The 19,018-nt window shown below is 53.7% G+C and overlaps 1 protein-coding gene across 1 annotated transcript in view; it reads right to left on the bottom strand.

The window, feature by feature from the left end:
- C2CD2 (C2 calcium dependent domain containing 2) overlaps positions 1-19,018 on the bottom strand; it is a 52,349-nt gene that overhangs the window by 21,922 nt on the left and 11,409 nt on the right. The window contains exons 5-8 of the mRNA XM_040621657.1: positions 9,696-9,815; positions 6,176-6,280; positions 2,596-2,718; positions 214-337 (exon numbers count right to left, since the gene is read on the bottom strand). Of these exons, the coding sequence (XP_040477591.1) occupies positions 214-337; positions 2,596-2,718; positions 6,176-6,280; positions 9,696-9,815 (472 nt within the window). The remainder of the gene's footprint in view (positions 1-213; positions 338-2,595; positions 2,719-6,175; positions 6,281-9,695; positions 9,816-19,018) is intronic.

The raw sequence follows: 19,018 nt of genomic DNA, 5'->3' as shown, positions 1-19,018 counted from the left end.
TTGAACCGTCGCACATTACTGTTCTGGTTTTCAGCGGCTCTTTGCTCAAAGGCAGGGCTCCCACTGCAGACCCAACTGGAGGGTGCCGCAGGGAACCCAGAGGCCACTGAGAACCCGCAGGTCAGCCCTTGCTCTGCTGTGCGGCGGGACGGTCACTCCTACAGCCGGCAGGGCCCCCCGCACCCCAGAGCTTCCTCCAGCCCGGCCACCTGCCTGCAGCCCCAGGATCATTTAGCAGCGAGGCTCGGATGTTCTTCACCGATAATCTGAGCTCGTGAGCCCTTGGAGGTTTGGGAGGGCAGGATTCCTGAGGAGTAGAAGAAGTGCGTTGTAGATTCTGCAAACGGAAAACCAAGAGCAGTGACCTGGGGAGAAGAGGAGGCAGCCGCCCGACACCTGCCACGGGGCGGGGTCTTCAGGAAAATCCGCACTGGGCAGGGGGGCGGAGGGGGGGGCTAACCCTGCGGTCTCGGCTCCATAACAGTTTTCCATTCTTACGGGAAGCGAGGGTCCCCACCAACCATAACCTCTTCGCCTGCGTGGGAGCCTTTTATATCCAGATAAACCGAGTGAAGCAGCAGTGCGCTCAGCCAGAGAGGGCTCCCGGAACCCGGCTGTGAGTAGAGCCTGGAAGCAAAGCTCGCCTTGCGGACCCAGGCCCGATGCAGGAGAGAAAGTGGGACACCCTCTCCGGGCTGCGGGCGCCCACTGCCCATCGGCACCAAGCGGGCCACCGGCCTGACACACACGGCGAGGGCCATCAGGCAGACCTGCCATCCGGGTGGGGAGTGTAAGTGGCACCTGGGTGACGCACCAGAGCGGTGACAGAGTCAGGTGCCGCCGGGACCGGCGTCCATCCTCCTCACGTCCTCCAACGGGCGACGAGGCCTTCCCGACAGAGAAAAGGCTCCTCCAGCCCGGGGGACTCACCTTAAACCATTTCCCAAACGGGCTTCCTCCCTCCCGCACGGCTACAAGTGTTGTGCTTTTGATTTTGTTTCAAGATTTTATTTATTTGTGAGAGAGAGCGCATGCTGAGAAAGCACAGGCCGGGGGGGCAGAGGGAGAGGGAGAGGCGGGCTCCTGGCTGAGCAGGGAGCGGGACCTGGAGCTCGATCCCAGGACCCCGGGATCATGACCGGAGCTGAAGGCAGATGCTTCACCGACTGAGCCCCCCAGGCGTCCCCACGAGTGCTCTTTAAAAGGGGCCTGTTGGTTACGGTCCAACTCTGGGTTTTGGCTCAGGTCATGATCTCGTGTTTGTGGGATCGAGCCCCACATCTGGCTCTGCACTCAGCAGGGACTCCGCTTCAGATTCTCTCTCCCCCTCCCCCTCCTGCTCACTCTCTCTCTCAAATAAATAAATAAAATCTTTAAAAAAAAAATAAAAAGGAGGGGGTCCCTTAAGTACAAGGTCTAGGAATCGTGGAAAGGCTTCTCAGAGACACCACAGGTCTCTATGCAAACAGAGCCTTCCAGGAAGGGATCCTGGGTACTGATCCGACCTCAGATGTTTTCTTAGGGGAAAGCTTACCAACATCTCGAGGTCACCATTTAGAAAACACTACTATGAACCAGGACCTTGCCAACTGTGAGCTGCAAGAAGTACTTGCAAAAGTCCTTAGGATCCAAGTCCGTGAGCACTGTGACCCGAGCAATCACATTGTCTATGTGTGATGGTTAATCGTATGTGTCAATAGGACAGTACACGGGGTCGTACAGGTATTTGTTTCAGCGTTGTTCTGGGTGTTTCTGTGAGGCTATTTTTGCATGAGATTAACATTTAAATCAAAACCCAGTGAAAGAGATTGCCCTCCCTAATGTGGGTGGGCCTCATTCAATCAGTTGAAGGTCTGCTAGAACAGAGGCTGATCTCCCCTGAAAAAGAGGGGCTTCCTCAAGCCTGACTGCCTTCGCGCTGGGATATCAGTGTTTTCCTGCCTTGAGACTTGAATGGAGACACCAGCTCTCCATGGCTCTCAAGCCTGCTGGCCTTCAGGCCGGAACCCCACTGCCCGCTCTCCTGGGCCTCCAGCTTGCTGACTCACCCTGCAGATCCCAGGATTTGTCAGCCTCTGTAATCACATGAGCCAATTCCTTATAATAGATTTTTGTGTATATGAACAAATGTACATTTTTATATATAAATATATAATTGGCTCATGCAACTCTGGAAGCTATTATATAATTGGATATTTTACATATATATAAAAAGCCCCCTTGCTTCAGGGGCACGTTCTCATTGCTAATTGGGTTTCCCAGATACCTCAGTCCTGGAAGGATGAGATCCCAGGCCACAGGCCCTCAGCTGGACAGTGAAAATCAAGTTTTGGCTCCAGAAAGGCAGAGGGTCAGGGCTAATTAGGGCAGGGCCATGCGGACCACCCCAGACACCTATTCCTCCCATCCCAAGGGGCTCTGGAACCCTGTGCCCTGGACTCGCAGCGCGTCCCTGACACCACCACGATCGCCCAGCAAGCAGTCAGGCATTCTCGCTCACCATGGGGCAGGGAGACATTCGAAACACAAGCGGATTCTCCAGGAGGGGGACCGGGATCCCCGATGGGTCATGAAGCGCCACGCTCCGTGGCTTACCTGAACTTCCCTCACATCCACAGGCTTGGTGCTCAGAACTACCGACGGGGAGGCAGCCCTGACCAGGCACTTCAAGATGTCCTTGAGAGTTTCAGACACGGCATTGGTCTCCGCCACCCGGTCCTGCCAAAAGACGGGGAAGTCACCAAACCACTTCCGAACTGTGCACCGTGCGGCTGGAGGGCAGGCGACCGCCATCCTCACTGCATCCCTGGGACCAAGCACACGGGGGGCTGCCCGGGCTCTGGGACATAAGATCCGGACAGGTGACCTACTCGTTCTCATCTGGCAGACAGGGTCTGCCTTACTGATCTCAGAAGAAATTCCTGCTCCCTATATTTAAAATGGAAACAATCAAGGCTCGTACAATATACGAAGATGTTGCTTTTTCTGTGCAGACCCTTTCAGACAGATGTGGTTTTTTTCTTTCTTGCACGGCATGGGGTAATTAGAAAGCGTCAAGTAGATGAAAGGGCCCAGTAAGAAAGGTGAGCTTGTAGAGAAACAAAGCTGGCTGATTTCTATTACCAGGTGTCAACTCCATATAGTTATAATAATTAATCCCCAACTGAAATGCGTTCCTGTGTTCTAGAATGTTCACAGCACCACTATTCATAAAGCCCCAAACTGGAAACCACCTAAGTATCCACCCACAGCTAAACAGATACATCAGCTGTGGTGGGTCACGCGGAGGAACGGTCCACATTCTGGTGTAGACGCCCTCCCTGCGGGGCTCCAGCCGCCCCCTCCCTGCTCAGGGGACAGGACCTCTGCACGCAGGGACTCCCACCAGGACCACAGACCCATGAAAGACCTCCCGCCTTGCAGGGCTGGAGTGATTTCGGAGATTGGCCCGCGGAGGGCTGGCTGGCCAGGCCCCGTTACGCAGACTTGATCCCACTCTGCCCAACTCTGAGCATCTACTCTCTGCTAGAAACTCTAATTTATCCAAACGGCTAATGCTTCCATCACTATCATTCTCAGGATATGTCAGGCTCAAGTCTACGCACTTATATGTATTACCTGATTTAATCTTCACAACCACCTTGAATATCATTATCCCCATTTTACCGATGAGGAAACTAGCGCACAGAGACGTTAATGAACACATGTAGGGTCACACAGCTCACGAGTGGCAGAGCCGAGAGTCAAACCCAGGCGTTAAGGCTCCAGGGTCTGCACTTAGAACCACCACGCTGTCGTCTTTCTCTTTAATAGGTCCTTGATATCCCTATCTTTCCTTTTTTAATGGAGGTGAAATTCACATCACATAAAATTAACCATTTTAAAGAAGGCACTTCAGTAGCACTCAGAACGTTCAGTGCGTACAGCTAAACTCGCGAGGTTCTCGCTCACCCGATCTCCCACCACCCGCAGTCACCCCTGCCCTCCCCACCCGTCCCCACCAACAGCCCCTGCCTGCCCTGATCCGCCTGCCACCTGCATGACCTGCCTGCCGGGGAGATCTCCCAGCAAGGGGCTCCCACAACACGTGCTTTTGTCGGGCTTCTCTCACACGGCATGACCTTCCCAGGGTTCCTTTGTGCTGCAGAAAGTGTCAGAGCCTCCCTGGTTTTTTTATGGCTGAAAAAATCCTCCATCGTGCGGATGGATCTCATTTTGTTTACATACTCAAGTCTTTTTTTAACCCCCACGATTTCCTGTCCCTTTACAGAGGAGGAAACACAAGGGTAAAGATGAATGTTGGGGTGCTCAGATGTCCGAGTTCCTCCCCAGATGGGCAGCCGGCTCAGGCCACCCCCATCCCCGTGCCGTCACGTCCACCGGGGGGGCTCGGAGGCTCGGGTCCTGCACACACAGGACCAGCTCCCAGGGGGCTGGCTTCACTCTACACTTGGAAAGTCTCGCTTCTCATTCACGCGAGGAGCACGTGATGGTCGGAGAAGCCCACGGGACGCTGGGGGGCAAGGTGCGAACAGCAGACAGAGCATGGCGCTGCTTGGGTAAGAACGGGCGAACAAGCTCGTTTTTGCAGAAAGAAACCCGGGACAGAGAAACACGAACTAATTAATGAACAAAGTTACAGGGTGCAGGGGTGGATGGGGTGGGAGGGACAGGGTGGAGACTGGACATCTAAGTAGAAGGTTTCACACAATTTTGACTTTTGAACCATGTGAATATTTTATATTTTCAAAAAGTACATGTAAATTTACAAAGTTGGGGGACAAAAGCTAAAAGTGAGTCCTAGCAGGAGCCAGGGCACTCACTACCAAGCTGATCACCCGCCACACAGACAAAGGGTTAACTCAAGGACTCAGGGACACAGGGGTCAGCCCCCTCGGGGGGAGGGGGCGGATGCAAAGGCAGGTGCGCGTCAGCCGTGGGCTGGGACAGCAGCCCGATGACCACGCCGTGTGGGACAGGAGATGCGAACATGGGAAGGAAGGGGAAACAGGACGGGAACCGGGCCTCCCGGGAAACAGTCGGAGGCCCTGGGGTGACCGAACGGCCAGGAAAAGTGACAGTTCTCATGTGTGCCGGTTAGAAGAGTTACAATTCAAGCGTATTTGTCTTAAAAACAACAAAAAACTGGGGCGCCTGGGTGGCACAGCGGTTAAGCGTCTGCCTTTGGCTCAGGGCGTGATCCCGGCGATCCGGGATCGAGCCCCACATCGGGCTCCTCCGCTATGAGCCTGCTTCTCCCTCTCCCACTCCCCCTGCTTGTGTTCCCTCTCTCGCTGGCTGTCTCTATCTCTGTCAAATAAATAAATAAAATCTTTAAAACAACAACAACAACAACAACAACAAAAAACTGCACGCATTTATACCAAGGCATGAAAGGTAAGAACATGTGTGGATGAAAGCTCACAGTCGCACGTTTCGCCATTGGGGATCTCTTCGCGGTTGAACAAAAGTCGGAAACAGAGCAAGACTGCGAACGACCGTCATAAACACCCCTGCAAAGGAATCACGGATCACCCGAGCCTCTGGCACATGTGATTTTGAGTGATCTCTCCAGCCACTGGAAGTGACCACAGGGTGACATTGTACTCCCACTCCCTGCTTCCAAATTCATTTCTTCCAACACCGAAGACCGTGGGAAGCAGAGGGATCACGTCCTGATTTTAGATGCACCTTCGCAAAAACGGGGCAGGGTGGGCAGACACCAGCCCCTGGGAGCCCGCCCGTGGCCACAACCTGAGCTGGAAGGGGACTGCCTCAGGGAAGGAGAGAGGGATAAATAATCGGGCACGACAGCCCGTCCAGGAACCCCACAGCAACATGACGTCAGTGGTTCTCAGCGTCGGTGGCACAAGAGTGCTAGAAACAATTCCTGCAAAAGGGGCGGCGGCGGGCAGGCCCAGGCTTTCCTAAAGCTCCCCGGTGGGTGGAGGGCCCAGCGTTAGATCCCTCCTGCCCCGTCAGGGCGGCCCCCTGCTCTTGGAGAGGGGAGAAGCCTACTCACATCGGAGCGGTGCTGGGCTGAGCCTCTATTCCCCAGATCAGGGGGTCACGACACGGGTGCTGGGCTGAGCCTCTATTCCCCAGATCAGGGGGTCACGACGCACCTACGTTCTCACACTGGGGGGGGGGAGGTTGTAAGCACACACGGACTGACCTCCACCACTGCCTTGGGCTGCACAGTAACGGCCGTTTCCGGAGCGCTGATGAAGGACCAGTGGATCTGGATGTCCTCTCTCTTCTCTTTCATGTGGAGCTCCAGCTATCAAAACACAAAGTTACCGGAGAGCTACACATTCTAGCAAAACCCCACGCCCTCTCCACCAGCGCCTTCCTCGGCCTCGACCTCCCTCTCAGAGGATTCTCAGCATGGGCGGCTGGAGGCCAGATGTCATGACAACTCTGTAATCTCGTACGTGAGTAATTCTCCGTGCTTTGCGCTCTCTTCTGGGAGAGGCACTGAGCGCGCAGCAGAGGGAGGAAGGGGTGGGAAGGGGGATGCTTAGCCCAACCCCACGCTCCCACGTTCCCTGAGGGCTGTGCACACAGTGCACGGGTGTTCTCATCCTCTCTGGCCTCGGCCAGTGCACGCCCTTCCACTGGACTCTGAGCTCTTGCAGTAACCTGTCGGACTGGACCCGTCCGTGGTGGCAGCATGATGCCCCCACCCAAGACGTCCACACCCAAATCCTCGAAGCCTGTGGATGTGTGACCAGATACGGCAAAGGAGGCTCTGCAGGAGGGACCAGGGTAAGGACTGTGAATGGAGGGGTAATGCTGGGTCATCCCAGCGAACCCTCAGAGACGGAAAAGGAAGGCAGGAGAGCAGCCAGCGAGAGGTGCCTTGAAGACGGAGGGAGGATGCCAGGAGCTCAGCAATGCGGTGGCCTCGAGAAGCTGCCAGCAGCCCTCAGCTGACCGCCAGCAAGAACACAGGCGCTCAGTCCTACAGTTGCAAGGAACAGAATCATGCCAACAGCCCAGCGAGCAAGGAAGCAGATCCTCGCAGAGCTTCCGGACGGGAAGGCAGCCCACGATGTTAGCCTGTGTTGGACATCGGACCTCCAGAATGGCGACATAATACATTTATGCTGAGTTTTTTAAAAAGATTTATTTATTTTTTAGAAAAGAGAGAGCGAGCACGGGGGGTGGGGTGCAGAGAGAGAATCTAAGCAGACTCTGCACTGAGCGTGGAACCCAACACCGGGCTGGTCTCACAAGCCTGTGATCACGACCTGAGCCAAAACCAAGAGTCTGATGCTCAATCGACTGAGCCCCCCCCAGGCGCCCCGACACTTACGTTTTAAGCTAAATTTGTGGTGATTTGTCTCAGCAGTCATAGCAAACGACTACACGTCCCTTCGTTTTTCAACCACAGACTCCTTCTAAGGCACAGATCCTAGCTCTTCACCTCCGTCCCTCCCCCACCCTCCGCGAAGGAAGAAAGAGCAGCTTTCGGCAGTACTACCCACTCCTCGGGACCCTCAGCTCATGCGAGCATCAGGGTAAGACAGTGATGCCTTCCCTCGGCCTCTAGTCCTGGGTGATTCCAGGGCGGGGACCTGTGGTTGTGTTGCCGCAAGTGTGTGAGTCCGGCCCCCCAGGCCGGGCAGGTCACAGGGCAGCGAGACCACCGCGGGCCCCCTTCTTCTCCTTTTATCTGAAGGACAGCAGAGCAGCACGGGCGTCTCCCGCCTGGGGCATTAATAACCCATCGATCTCCCGCAGCTGAATCCGCAGAGCGGCTTGAAACTGTGTTATGAGATCAAAGATATAATTGTGGTCCTCGTCTCTGAGCTGCGTCAGATAGCACAGAAACAGCATCTCGGAAACTCTATCTCCTACGTGGAGGTTTATGGGGCCTGCTGCACTCACTCTGTCCCGAAACAGGCGTCCAGTGTTGGCTAAATGTGTCCCAGACTTTGGAGTGATTTTACAATTACACTGTCCAAAACGTTTGGGGGAGCAGAAGGCCAGGAACACCTGACAAGTGCATGAAGTAACACGTACCCTCCTCAACCCTCAGAAAGGGAGTGTTAGTGACGGGGGCTGGGAGGGTTGGCTTGCAGAAAGAAAGCCATTTCGGTAGCCAGAAAATCCCATTTGCCCCGGCTACTCAAAACCACATCTGTGTAAGAAAAGCGTACAGAATATCCTCTTCCCTTGGGTTGAGGGCGCTGTACGACTCAGGCTCACCCCCCAAATTTGCAGCCAAGCACAGGGACAGAGGACAGGAAACACGGGGTTGAAGCCGCACTGACCCCTAAAACAGACCCAGAAATTCACAACGTTCACACGCTGGCTGAACGGAGCTTCCGTGGACCCCTGCTTTGTGTGAGGGACACACTGTTTTCTGATGGTTCAGGCATCCAGAAATTCCCCTAATAAGCCTATTATGAGTATTATCTACGTCTCTCTATAACTACTATAGAGATCATTATTAATATGGTGTAAAATATACGAGCACCCCTCGGAGATACGACAGGTCTGCTTCCAGAACACCGCGATAAAGCACGGATCACCATAAAGCAAGTCAAGTGAAGGTTTTGGCTTCCCAGCGCATATGAAGTTATATTTAGGGGCGCCGGGGTGGCTCAATCGAGTGTCTGACTCTTGATTTTGGCTCAGGTCACGATCTCAGGGTCGTGAGATGGAGCCCTGCGTCGGGCTCCACGCTCAGCGGGGCGTCTGCTTCTCTGCCTCTGCCCCTCCCCCCACTCTCACGCTCTCTCTCTAGAATAAATACGTATTTTTTTAAAGCTATATTTACACTGTCCTGTCGTCTACAGTGCACAAGCATTACATCTACAAAGACGGCACACATACTTCACTGTTATGAAACGGTCACCACCACGTGAGCTTTCAGAGTCGTGGTCACCGACCTCAGGTCACCGTGACACATATAATAAGGGAACAGTGTGACATACGACAGAATCACCCACACGGGACGGAGACACGCAGCGAGCGAAGGCTACTGGAGCAACGTGCCGACAGGCGTGTCCACGCCGGGCTGCCACGAACCTTGCGTGGGTAAAAATGAGGCATCTGCACAGCGCGACGAGATGAGATGCGCCTGTGCACATCTGTTGCTACGATAATCGTAAGTGCATTGTGAGAAAGATAATAGTAATCCCCATCTTTTAAACTTATAAAAAATAGTAAAAGCTCTTTTAAAGTTGACCTTTTCCAGAAACTAAAAAGAGGAATGCCCAGTCCAGCCGCTACGGCAGTGTTCCAGCCGCAGAGGACTGCTGGGGTCTGGCCCGGGCTCCGAAACCAGACCCCCCGTCCTCCCCTCAGGTGCCACTCGCCCTAGCTCTGCCCGTCAGCAACAGCCCCGGTCTGTTTAAACGCCTTGAGAAATATCATGTCTCCCAATAGCGGTAGGTGGGCAACCTCTGAATTCATGATAGGCGTTCACACGTATCTGTATATGTATGTACGGGTGGGAGTCGGTGTGGATGCATACGTGTGTCTGCGTGTATACAGTATGTGCATATACATAACACACACTGTATTTCCTAAGCTACAATATAATATAGAGGGTTACAGTCGGAAATTATGAAATAAAGGATTGATAAAAACACGGGAAATCACGGCCCTGCGCTCGCACCAGGCTTACCCTACAGGTTACGAGCGCTGTCTTCCCATGACCCACTCGATCTACCCAAACTCACCTGTAGATGAACCGGCGAGAGCCGTGCACCATACAGCCGGCGCCCCGTGTCTTCGGGGGACGCGGGCCCCACGCGCACCAGGAACTGAATGGCCTCGCCCACCACGTGACAAGACACGATCTGGAGGAGGCACAAGATAGGACAGAAAGGAGAATTCGTCCCAAATACCCTTTTCTTTCACTGAATAAAATGATCAGGACCTGAAAGGTTAGCAAGGACAAGACGTCAGAGTTCCAAACGTGGTAAATACCCAGATCCGCGTCTTTTCCGTTATGGGATAGTTTGAAGACTGGAAACAACACTCCAAATCTTCTCTTCCTGATGCATTTCTCAAGAGCTAAACTCGGTTTTGCCCGAATCTAGTCGTTATATTCCTTCCACATAAAAAGTTTTTCCTGGATACTGTGTTCTGTTTCTCCACACCAGCTGATTTAAAATTCCCCAGACATTTCCACGTTCATATGGAGTAAAAGCCATTACCCAACTCCTCTCTCTAAAAATGAGCCTTAGAAAGAAAACAAGCGATAGATTTTATAAGCAAAAAACTTAAAAATATACTTGGAACACCATAAATTGTTTCTATCTAGATAATTTTCAATCTGTTGTGGTTTTCAAAGACGTGGGGATAATTCAAAGAACATATAAAATATTAAACACTTAGGAAATTATACAACCTTAACAAAAATAGCATTACAAAGTGAGTTCGTTTAAGAACCTATAGGACGAAGTCAAGTAATTACACCAGGAACAAACCAAACCACATTCCCAATAAAAATCACAAAGCATTTTAGAGAGAGTGGTTACCGAACAGAGAAATATCAAGTTTCTGCCACAGAATCCTTCCATAGGAGAGGATCTTCTAGAATGAGGGGTCACCCCTGCCCTGGCAGAATGCCAAGCAAGCCCCCAGGGATGACAAGGAGCCAGGTGCCAGGTGCGCACCGGCTGGGAGGAGGGGTACTGCAGGGGGCGCCCGGCAGGTGGCCAGTGTGCCAGGCCAGAGCCAAGTCACCAGGAGGCGGAGCGTAAAGCAGGAGGGACCCCCACCTTCCCATGGGAACACTGCCGGCTGTCACTTGGGAAGGAAAAGAAAATTCTTCAATTCTCTGGTGGATTTATCAGAATCTAAAATAAAATATCAAGTGGAAAGATTATCCAAATAGTTCCTTTATCCGGCCTGCTGTTTCCCCAAGAAGTTCAGGCTAGGACATCTGCCCCCTTCTTCTTTCTCATCCCCAGCTAATTCCTTCCTCCCCACCCCCAAGGGCCCTGCGTCCAGAGCCTCTCCGCCCCCCCCGGCCCATCTGCCCTCCCAAGGAGACCTGACCCGGACGCTGCGGCTCCCCCAGCACCCACCCCCAGGGTCTGTCCCCAGCATCCACCGTGGGAGGCTCGACGGCACAGAATGAGAAAGGAAAGCATCGCCTGCTCCCGATGCTGACAGACGCCACCCCACGCCGTCCCCCCCATCCTGGCAAGGTCGCACTAGGGGCTTGAGCTATGTGCGTGAGTTTACACATCTCCATCGTGTTATTGCCTCTGCCGAGTTCACAAAAGGTTGGAACAAAAAAATGTTTGTATAAGAAATGTCGTCTATTCATTTTAAAAATAAAAGCTCTATAAACAATCCTTTTTGGAGGAACATACTTTCGTGCCAGATGAGTTACAAACACAAATGACATGACACGGAGAACATTCGCTGTCCTCGTTGCGACGGCCTGGGCCTCGCGCCGCTCTGAGTAAAACACCCGAGGATGACTGCTTGACTCCTATTAGGTCTCCAGAACCTTCTCTACTAAGCTAATTAGAATTTTAGCAATAAAATCCCAAGGCTTCATCAGCGCTCTGGAACAAGGAGTGGGTTCTCCTTTGTATCCAGTTCTACAGAGCATTCCCCTACCCCGTCCCTGGGTATGTGGCTGGCCTAAGCACATGATTGAGAGCAAATAAATAAACAAGCAGATTGAGACTTAAAAGACTTTAAAACATCTAGAACCAAGACTCCGATGGTCACAATTCCTATTCAAGTCACATCAAGAAAGTAAGTAGAGGGGCGCCTGGGTGGCACAGCGGTTGAGCGTCTGCCTTCGGCTCAGGGCGTGATCCCGGCGTTATGGGATCGAGCCCCACATCAGGCTCTTCCACTATGAGCCTGCTTCTTCCTCTCCCACTCCCCCTGCTTGTGTTCCCTCTCTCGCTGGCTGTCTCTATCTCTGTCAAATAAATAAATAAAATCTTTAAAAAAAAAAAAGAAAGTAAGTAGAGTACTAAAGACAGAGCGTCTGTGGGTCCCAATGTCCTCTCACCGAGACCCGTGGGTGGGTCTTCCTGGCCCTAGTGGTCCTGACCCCCTACAGGAAACTTGTCACACAGACGAACCGTTCCTGGGCCTCACTGCAGCACTCCGAGGGAAAAGAGGGTTACAGCAGCTGTCCGAGGCTGCCCCACGTTACGGCTTGGCCTGACGAAACACTGCTAGCACTATGGCTGTGAGCCCTGCTGAGGGACCATGATGGGACCAATCCTCGTCCTGGCCAGCCCACCGCGCCTGCCACCCTGGGGATAATAATGCTTCATTTGTCAAATGGACAAGAACAAAATGCAAAGGCTTTACAAATAAGTAATCTTCTTTCAGTTGCATTAAGGTGTTATCCACAAGGGGGAATTAAATTCTCTCTACCCCGGTGAACGGGGGCAAGCCTTCACCACCACACAGGGGACCCCTCTCGGAGCAGCAGAGGGTGGGGGCCCCTTCCAGCTAGTTGGCCTTCCCAAGGGGCCTGAATGTCCGGGGCTGAAATCTGCCTAAATCCGATGAACAGGTAGAGCCCCCCTCCCCACCGTCCCACACACACCTGCGTTTTTGAGGGCCCCTCCTGAGGTTTTCAAGTTAGCTCCTCAGAGCTGCCCGATCACACAGAGCTGTTTAAGTAGGGCTATTCAATCTTCAGTGCTCTGGCTTCCCGCTGAGGGGCTCTGATACTGATACCGGATTTTTAAAGTTAAGTAGAAACAATATCTAATATCTGCAATGGGACTGAGTATGTCTCCGAGAACAGACATGAACCTCTGGCCCCAAAGCAGAACTCCATGACGCCAACATCTGGGGCATAAGGGGCTCCTGTGAAAACAGCCAGCCATGAGCCCACCTGCTTTATGCTTGAGTTATTTTTTCCAAAGCAAGCAGACAACTCCCCAGTTACATAAACCATTTCAAAATCGTGCTAACAGAAAGCTGAACTGTGTATTCCAGATAAACCCCCCTCCTCTCTACAGAAGAGAGTGTTTATGGAGGTTGGACGTCATGGACTGAGGGTCCCCAAGGTGGAGACCTGGTCCACTCCCACGGATCAAGAGAGAAGGCCAGGAGGGAAGTGTCATGGGAATGTGAAGATAAGCACACGTCACCGTCACCAAAACCTGCGCAGACAGAACAGAGTGGGGGCCATCGTTCACTTTTCTGTGTTCTCTCCAGCTTCAAGAAGAAGCTCAAATAGTCACATACCTATGCGAATAGGTCTTATCTTGAAACTGTATTCCTTTGTTTAGAGTTGGGGCCAAAGAACGCCAGGCCTAGGTAGTCCTGAGTTTTGCTAACACTTGCTGGAGAAAGGCCTATAATGTCTTCAACTCTCACTGCACTCTTCCACGTTCCTCTTCAAGTAAGCTTCTTATACAGCTGCCTCAGCAACTTCTCTTGGAACACTCTAGAGATCTGGAAATAATTTAATTACTTCTGTCCCCAAAAGAGCTAGGAACACAACCATGAAAACGCATTTAAAGGGTTGAGGTCACTGACTCTTTCTCCCTGTAATCATGCTTTATAACATCCTGAGGAAAGAACTCCAAAATGAAAGGGAAGGTAAAGCCCTTCGCTAATCATCCAGAGCTCCCAGCACCGCGGTCTAGACTCGCTTCAAATGGTCTTGAAGACAGCACCAGCTGACATCAACAATCATTTCTACTCTGCAATAGAGACGCCACATTTTTTTAAAGATTTTATTGATTAATTTGTTCATTTATTTAGAGAGTGTGAGCAGGGGGAAGGGCAGAGGGAGAGAGAGAGAGACTCTCAAGCAGACTCCGTGATGACCACAGAGCCCGATGTGGGGCTCAATCTCATGACCCTGAGATCATGGCCTGAGCCAAAACCAAGAGTCAGAAGCTTAACCGACTGAGCCCTGAGACTCAAAAGGTAAAATCCAGTACAGCTAAATATGATCAGAACATCTATGAAGTTAATCCTGCTTGCCCAGGGAAAGTGGAAAAATGCTGGAAACAAGATGGCGGCCCAACCCAAGGAATGCTGGGTTGATGCTCTACTTTATGGTACTGAGAGGTGTGCCGTGGACCACACGGGCTCCCACATCCCACCCCGGCAACACTCCCCAACCCTCCTCTTGTTGGGACACTTTCAAATGAGCAATAAGGCCGTCCAGTAATATCACGCTCCCAAGAGTTATGGGATGCGGCTTACTGTGGGCATTCCCTGGCTCAGAAGTCTGTTTGTGAACATGCCATTCTCTTTCATCAACCCTAGGTATGAAAAGACACCTACAAGACATTTCCTTTAAACTGAAGGCAGGAGGGAATTGGGTCTTTTCCAGACTGGCAGTTAGTGCTCCCCGCATGGGGCCAGGTCACTCTGTCGCACCTACCCCGAATGCTACCGCTCGGCAGTCCAACACACAAACAAACCTTCAGCTTGTCTATGGGTCCTTCACCCTGTCTTCTCCAGGCAAAGTCAGACTGCACCCCACGGCTGACTCAGCCCGGAATTCAGTACAGTAACCCAAACAGGTGGAGCTCCAGGGAGGCACGGCTCCCATCCTAGGGTGGCATCCACACTGGGTCTCAGAGGGCGGGGACTCCAATGAGAAGTCTCCGTAGCTGCCTTTGGAAAGACCCCAAGACAAAACAATTTCACAACCTGTTACCATTTTAGCATAAATACCAGGCTAATGGGATACCTGGAATTTCAAGTCAGGCAAAGGAAAAAAAAAAAAAATCAACCACACTTCCTTTTTGCAACTAGAGAGACAAACATGGACAACCCAGAATCAGGCCACTCCTGCAAACCAAGGGGGCTCACTGAGGTCTGGAGAGAGTGCAGGAGACCCCGGCCGCTCTCACAGTATATTTCCGTAGGCAAACATGTCCCAGCCTTAGTTACACATGGAACACGACACAGCCAATGTCAGCTGTGCAGTTCCCCGACGTGCAGCGCAGAACAAGATTCTGGGGAAGAGTCCATGCAATTGTCTAAGTTCTGTTTGTCGCTGCAGTTTTGCAGAAGCAAAGGTGGGTTCGGGCCTCTCGTGCGCATCCCTCTTCTCCATTGTCTCTTCCGCGGTTGGGTGGGGGTGGGAGCACAGGTGATAGAAGGGTCCGGACGTGAGGAAGAGGAGTCACGGCACTGACGATGGCGTGCCAGGGCTCAGCTTGTCTCTGGAGGCTGACCGGCTTCGACTCCAGCCTCTATTACTGCATAGCTCTTAGCCACCTTGGCCAAGTGACTCAGCCTCTGTTGGCCTCAGTTTCTTCCTCCGCACAATGGGCGTGATACTTGTGGCAGAGGAGTCTGGTGAGCACTGACGAGAAGAGACAGGGCTGGGGCTGCTCACACCTGATAGCATCAGGAGCCGGGGCGCAGGCTGGCCCTCGTTCTCCCCACAGCCCTGCGAGGGAGGGATGTGCCCTTCGCAGACACCCAACCTCCAGCTCAGAGGTAGAAGGAAGTGCCCAAACATGCCCAGATCCAGCCAGTGTCTCCCCGGCTTCCGAGCTGGGCCTTTCTCCATGCTCAGTGGGTTATTACGTCTATTTAAAACTGTAACCTACAGATGATCATTATACCATTAGAAGCCTCTATTTATTTACGAATGGCACTGCAGACGGAGATAATTACTGCTTTTCACAGGACACCTGGCCTCACACCAAAAAAGCCAACATCACTCCCCATCTCCAAAGATGGCTTCCAGGGCCAAGGGGTCCCCTGTTTTCAGCAGCCAGCTTTCTGAATAAACGCTGTGTCCAAAGAGACACACCATGCTCCCTAAAGGAAATGCATGGCCTTCTCACTGCGTGCCTTCCCAGCACAACTCCCAAACCCTGATTCAGACTGCATGAGTCTCCACCTGGCCCTTGCAGACCTCTCACCTCCATGGAATGGAGCGTGGAATTTCTGAATCCACGGACGTGCCGTGGAAGGGCTGTTGTGACATCCGGCAGAGCAAGAGCTGGCTTGCAGGCCGCTCACAATGTAGAAATGAAGGTTCGCCTTTTCTGGGTCAAACATTCTGGAGCAAACCTCTCCCAGGACATGCGGAGAGAACGTAGGTAGAAACTCGCTGCTCTTGTGTAAGAGGGTAATTACAGGCTGGGAGAAATTCAGAGCATGTTGGGACTGGAAGCGAAGGCAGAGGGGCCCCTGGGGAGACGCGTAAAGGTGATGGTATGGTGCAGAGTGCCCTGCTGGCCATGCCCGGGGCCTGCTTCTCGCCTCTGCCAGCCATGCCCTCATACAGCGAGGCCAAGTGACAGGGAGGCCTCCGGTCCCCGCCCGAGAAGATGGCCCGCCAGGCAAGCACGGGCTCCCTGTAGGAAAACCCACAGCCACAACACCTGCAGGGCTGCTGCTTGCGATACAGATTTGGGCCTTGTCCCCAGTTCCTGGCTCGCGGCTCCTGGCTCCATTGGCTCTCCCAAAGGATAAGAGTGTTTTGTGTGCGAAGGAGATGACTGGTGGTTGGGGGCTGGTTCCCCCCAACACCCACCGTGATCAGGGCGTTGAAACTCTCAGTCCCACCCCTGGCCTGCAGGGAGGGGAGAGGGGCTAGAGACAGAGTTCAACCGCCAAAGGCCAGTGATTGACTCAATCGTGCCTGAGTACGAAACCTCTAAACAATGGAGTTCTTGGTCTATGCGAGGAGGTGCTGGGACGGTGGCATGCCCGGAGACGGCCTGAATCTCAGCACCCCTCCCCCTGCACCTGCCCTATGCATCTCTCCCATCTGGCTGTTCTTGACTTGTTTCCTGTATCATGAACCAGTAATAGGAAGTAAACCATTTTCCTGAATTCCATGAGTTGTTCTAGCAAATTATCAAACCTGGAGGGGCGGGAACCCCCTGACTTTACGGCCGGTGGGTCCAAAGTCCAGGTGGCCCAGCATTGGGATTGGCATCTGAAGGGGGCGGTCGTGTGGGGCTCTGCCCTTAGCCTGCGGGGCCTGTGCTGACTCTAGGGGGTCAGTATCAGAGCTGAATGGAGTTACTGAAGACCCAGTGGGTGTCCAGAGAGTTTCTTCTCATGGAAGAAAAAGCCCACACTGCTGGGGTCAGAGCGCTCCAAGTCCACGGTGCTCCTCGGAGCCAGGGCTGGGCGGGCCGTGCGTCCGGCCCCCATCGTGGGCTCTGCAAGGCACCCCATGCTGCTCCAAGCTACGCAAGACCTCGCTCTCTGCGAAGGACGTGGGGCTGGGGAGCTGCTGAGGAACCAGCTGTTTGCCAAGGCGACTGGGGCACATGGCGGTCCTCAGGGGTGGCAGGAGAAAGTCAAGTACAGGGCACCTGGAGGGCAGGGCAGGCCTGGTTCTATTCCCCCGCAGCCCGCAGAGAGACTCAGACCAAACATGAGTCAGGAAGGTGCTCCCAGGGGGAGACCAGGATCCCCAGTCCCTTCTAGATGACCCCGTGGTCCAGGCCAGACGTGTCCCTGTCATTAGCTCAAGCGCCATCCGCACGTCCCTTGACCGGGCTGAGTCAGGGACATGAGAAAGACACAGGCTGATCATATGGCGCGAGCTGAGGAAGGGGAGGTGACGTCCTTGAAACCACGCTTGTGTTTCTTTACAACCTCTGTTTGTGGGCCCCAGGGGCCGTTGTGGACTTTCCTCCTCGAGAGCTCCGCAGGGCACAGGAAAACACGACAGAGTTGACAGAGGGCTCAATATGTCTGAAACCCAGGTGGCAGGGGGGCTTAGATCCCAAAAGGAGGACTCGTTTGCTGAGAGTGTTGTGCCGATGCAGCGGTTCCAAGACACGAGGGGCCGTGGCGCGTGCCCACCTTCCTCTGAAGCGCAGGCGTTAAGAACCCCTCCTCCGGGGACACACTGCAGGACAAACTCTGATTACCTGGCCTCATCCCTTCACAAAACGGCACCTTCAAACGAGGCGCGCTCAGCCAAGACGCCCGACCGTGAGTGGAGAAGGCAGTGCGCGTGCGGGACCCATGAACTTGGGGGTGTCCTACACCCAACTTCCTGGGAGCCAGGAGGATCCCAACGGGGGGACCCCGGTGGTGGCTGTGCGTAGGCCATGGCTGGTAAGCGACGGTGGCACTCGGTGTCCCCGGGGACCCACCCCGGGACCCACTCTCCCACACCCCACGGGGGGGCCAGGGGCCTGACACCCGACGGGCGCCAGCTCGCCCCAGGACAGCACTAGCCACAGCCATGACCAGGCAATGACAAGCTCCCATTTCCTCATTTGGCCAAGAAAACATAAAAGTCAAGAACTCTGAAGAAACTCGTGAAATGAAACAAGACCCGTGTGCGCTGTGCCATTTGTCTGCGGGACGTAAGAGGCTTCTGAGAACACGCTGCGGGGCCCCTCCCAGGGGAGCAGAGGACGGAGGCTCAGTGCAGGTGGCGAGGGGGCGGACGGCCGTGTTGTTTTGAACTTTTCAATGAGCACGCACCGTTTCTGTAACTGTCTTCAAATAAACACGGTGTCACCAGCCCCTTTCTAAGTGGCTTTTCTGGCACTAAACACCAAGACCTTTGGAAATGGCCGATCGCCAGGCCCACCTCTCGGCTCCCGGCTCTGCACCTCCAGGCCAGCCCCCACGCTCCGGGCCTCCTAAATCGTCAGAGAACACCCAACAGCACCAAGCAGCAAGTGCCCGCCACAACGGGACTCGGTCCCGATCGGTCAATAACAGAGGGTGTTCACCACACCCAGACGCACTTCCCACACGGAAGTGGGGGAGTCAACTGCCCTCAGCCCCCCAGTTTCATAAAAGCACTGGGCCACCTGCTGGTCCAGCCCCTTCCAGCCCGAATGCACCATGCTGGTCTCGGCATCCTGAGCTGGGGTAGCCAATTTCCTCTCGTACCCCAGTGCCTTCCAGAGACTTCCCCACACTCGTTACAGGGATCATAGAGCACGTGACTCCAGTATTGGCAAGAGGGTGGGGAAGGAGAGCCCCCCTAGGCTGCCGGGGCCCAGGGGGCAGGGAGCAGTGCTCTGCTGCCCCATTCCGGAACAGCTGGTCACTCTGCAGCTGGCATAGCTGCAGCCTGGCAGCCCCACGTCTGCCCCCC

The sequence above is a fragment of the Ursus maritimus genome, unplaced genomic scaffold (genome assembly GCF_017311325.1).
Source record: "Ursus maritimus isolate PB19 unplaced genomic scaffold, ASM1731132v1 scaffold_4, whole genome shotgun sequence".
NCBI classification, from domain to species: domain Eukaryota; kingdom Metazoa; phylum Chordata; class Mammalia; order Carnivora; family Ursidae; genus Ursus; species Ursus maritimus.
The sequence above is the reverse complement of the archived record's forward strand: the minus strand, read 5'-3'. Positions and strand labels throughout refer to the sequence as shown.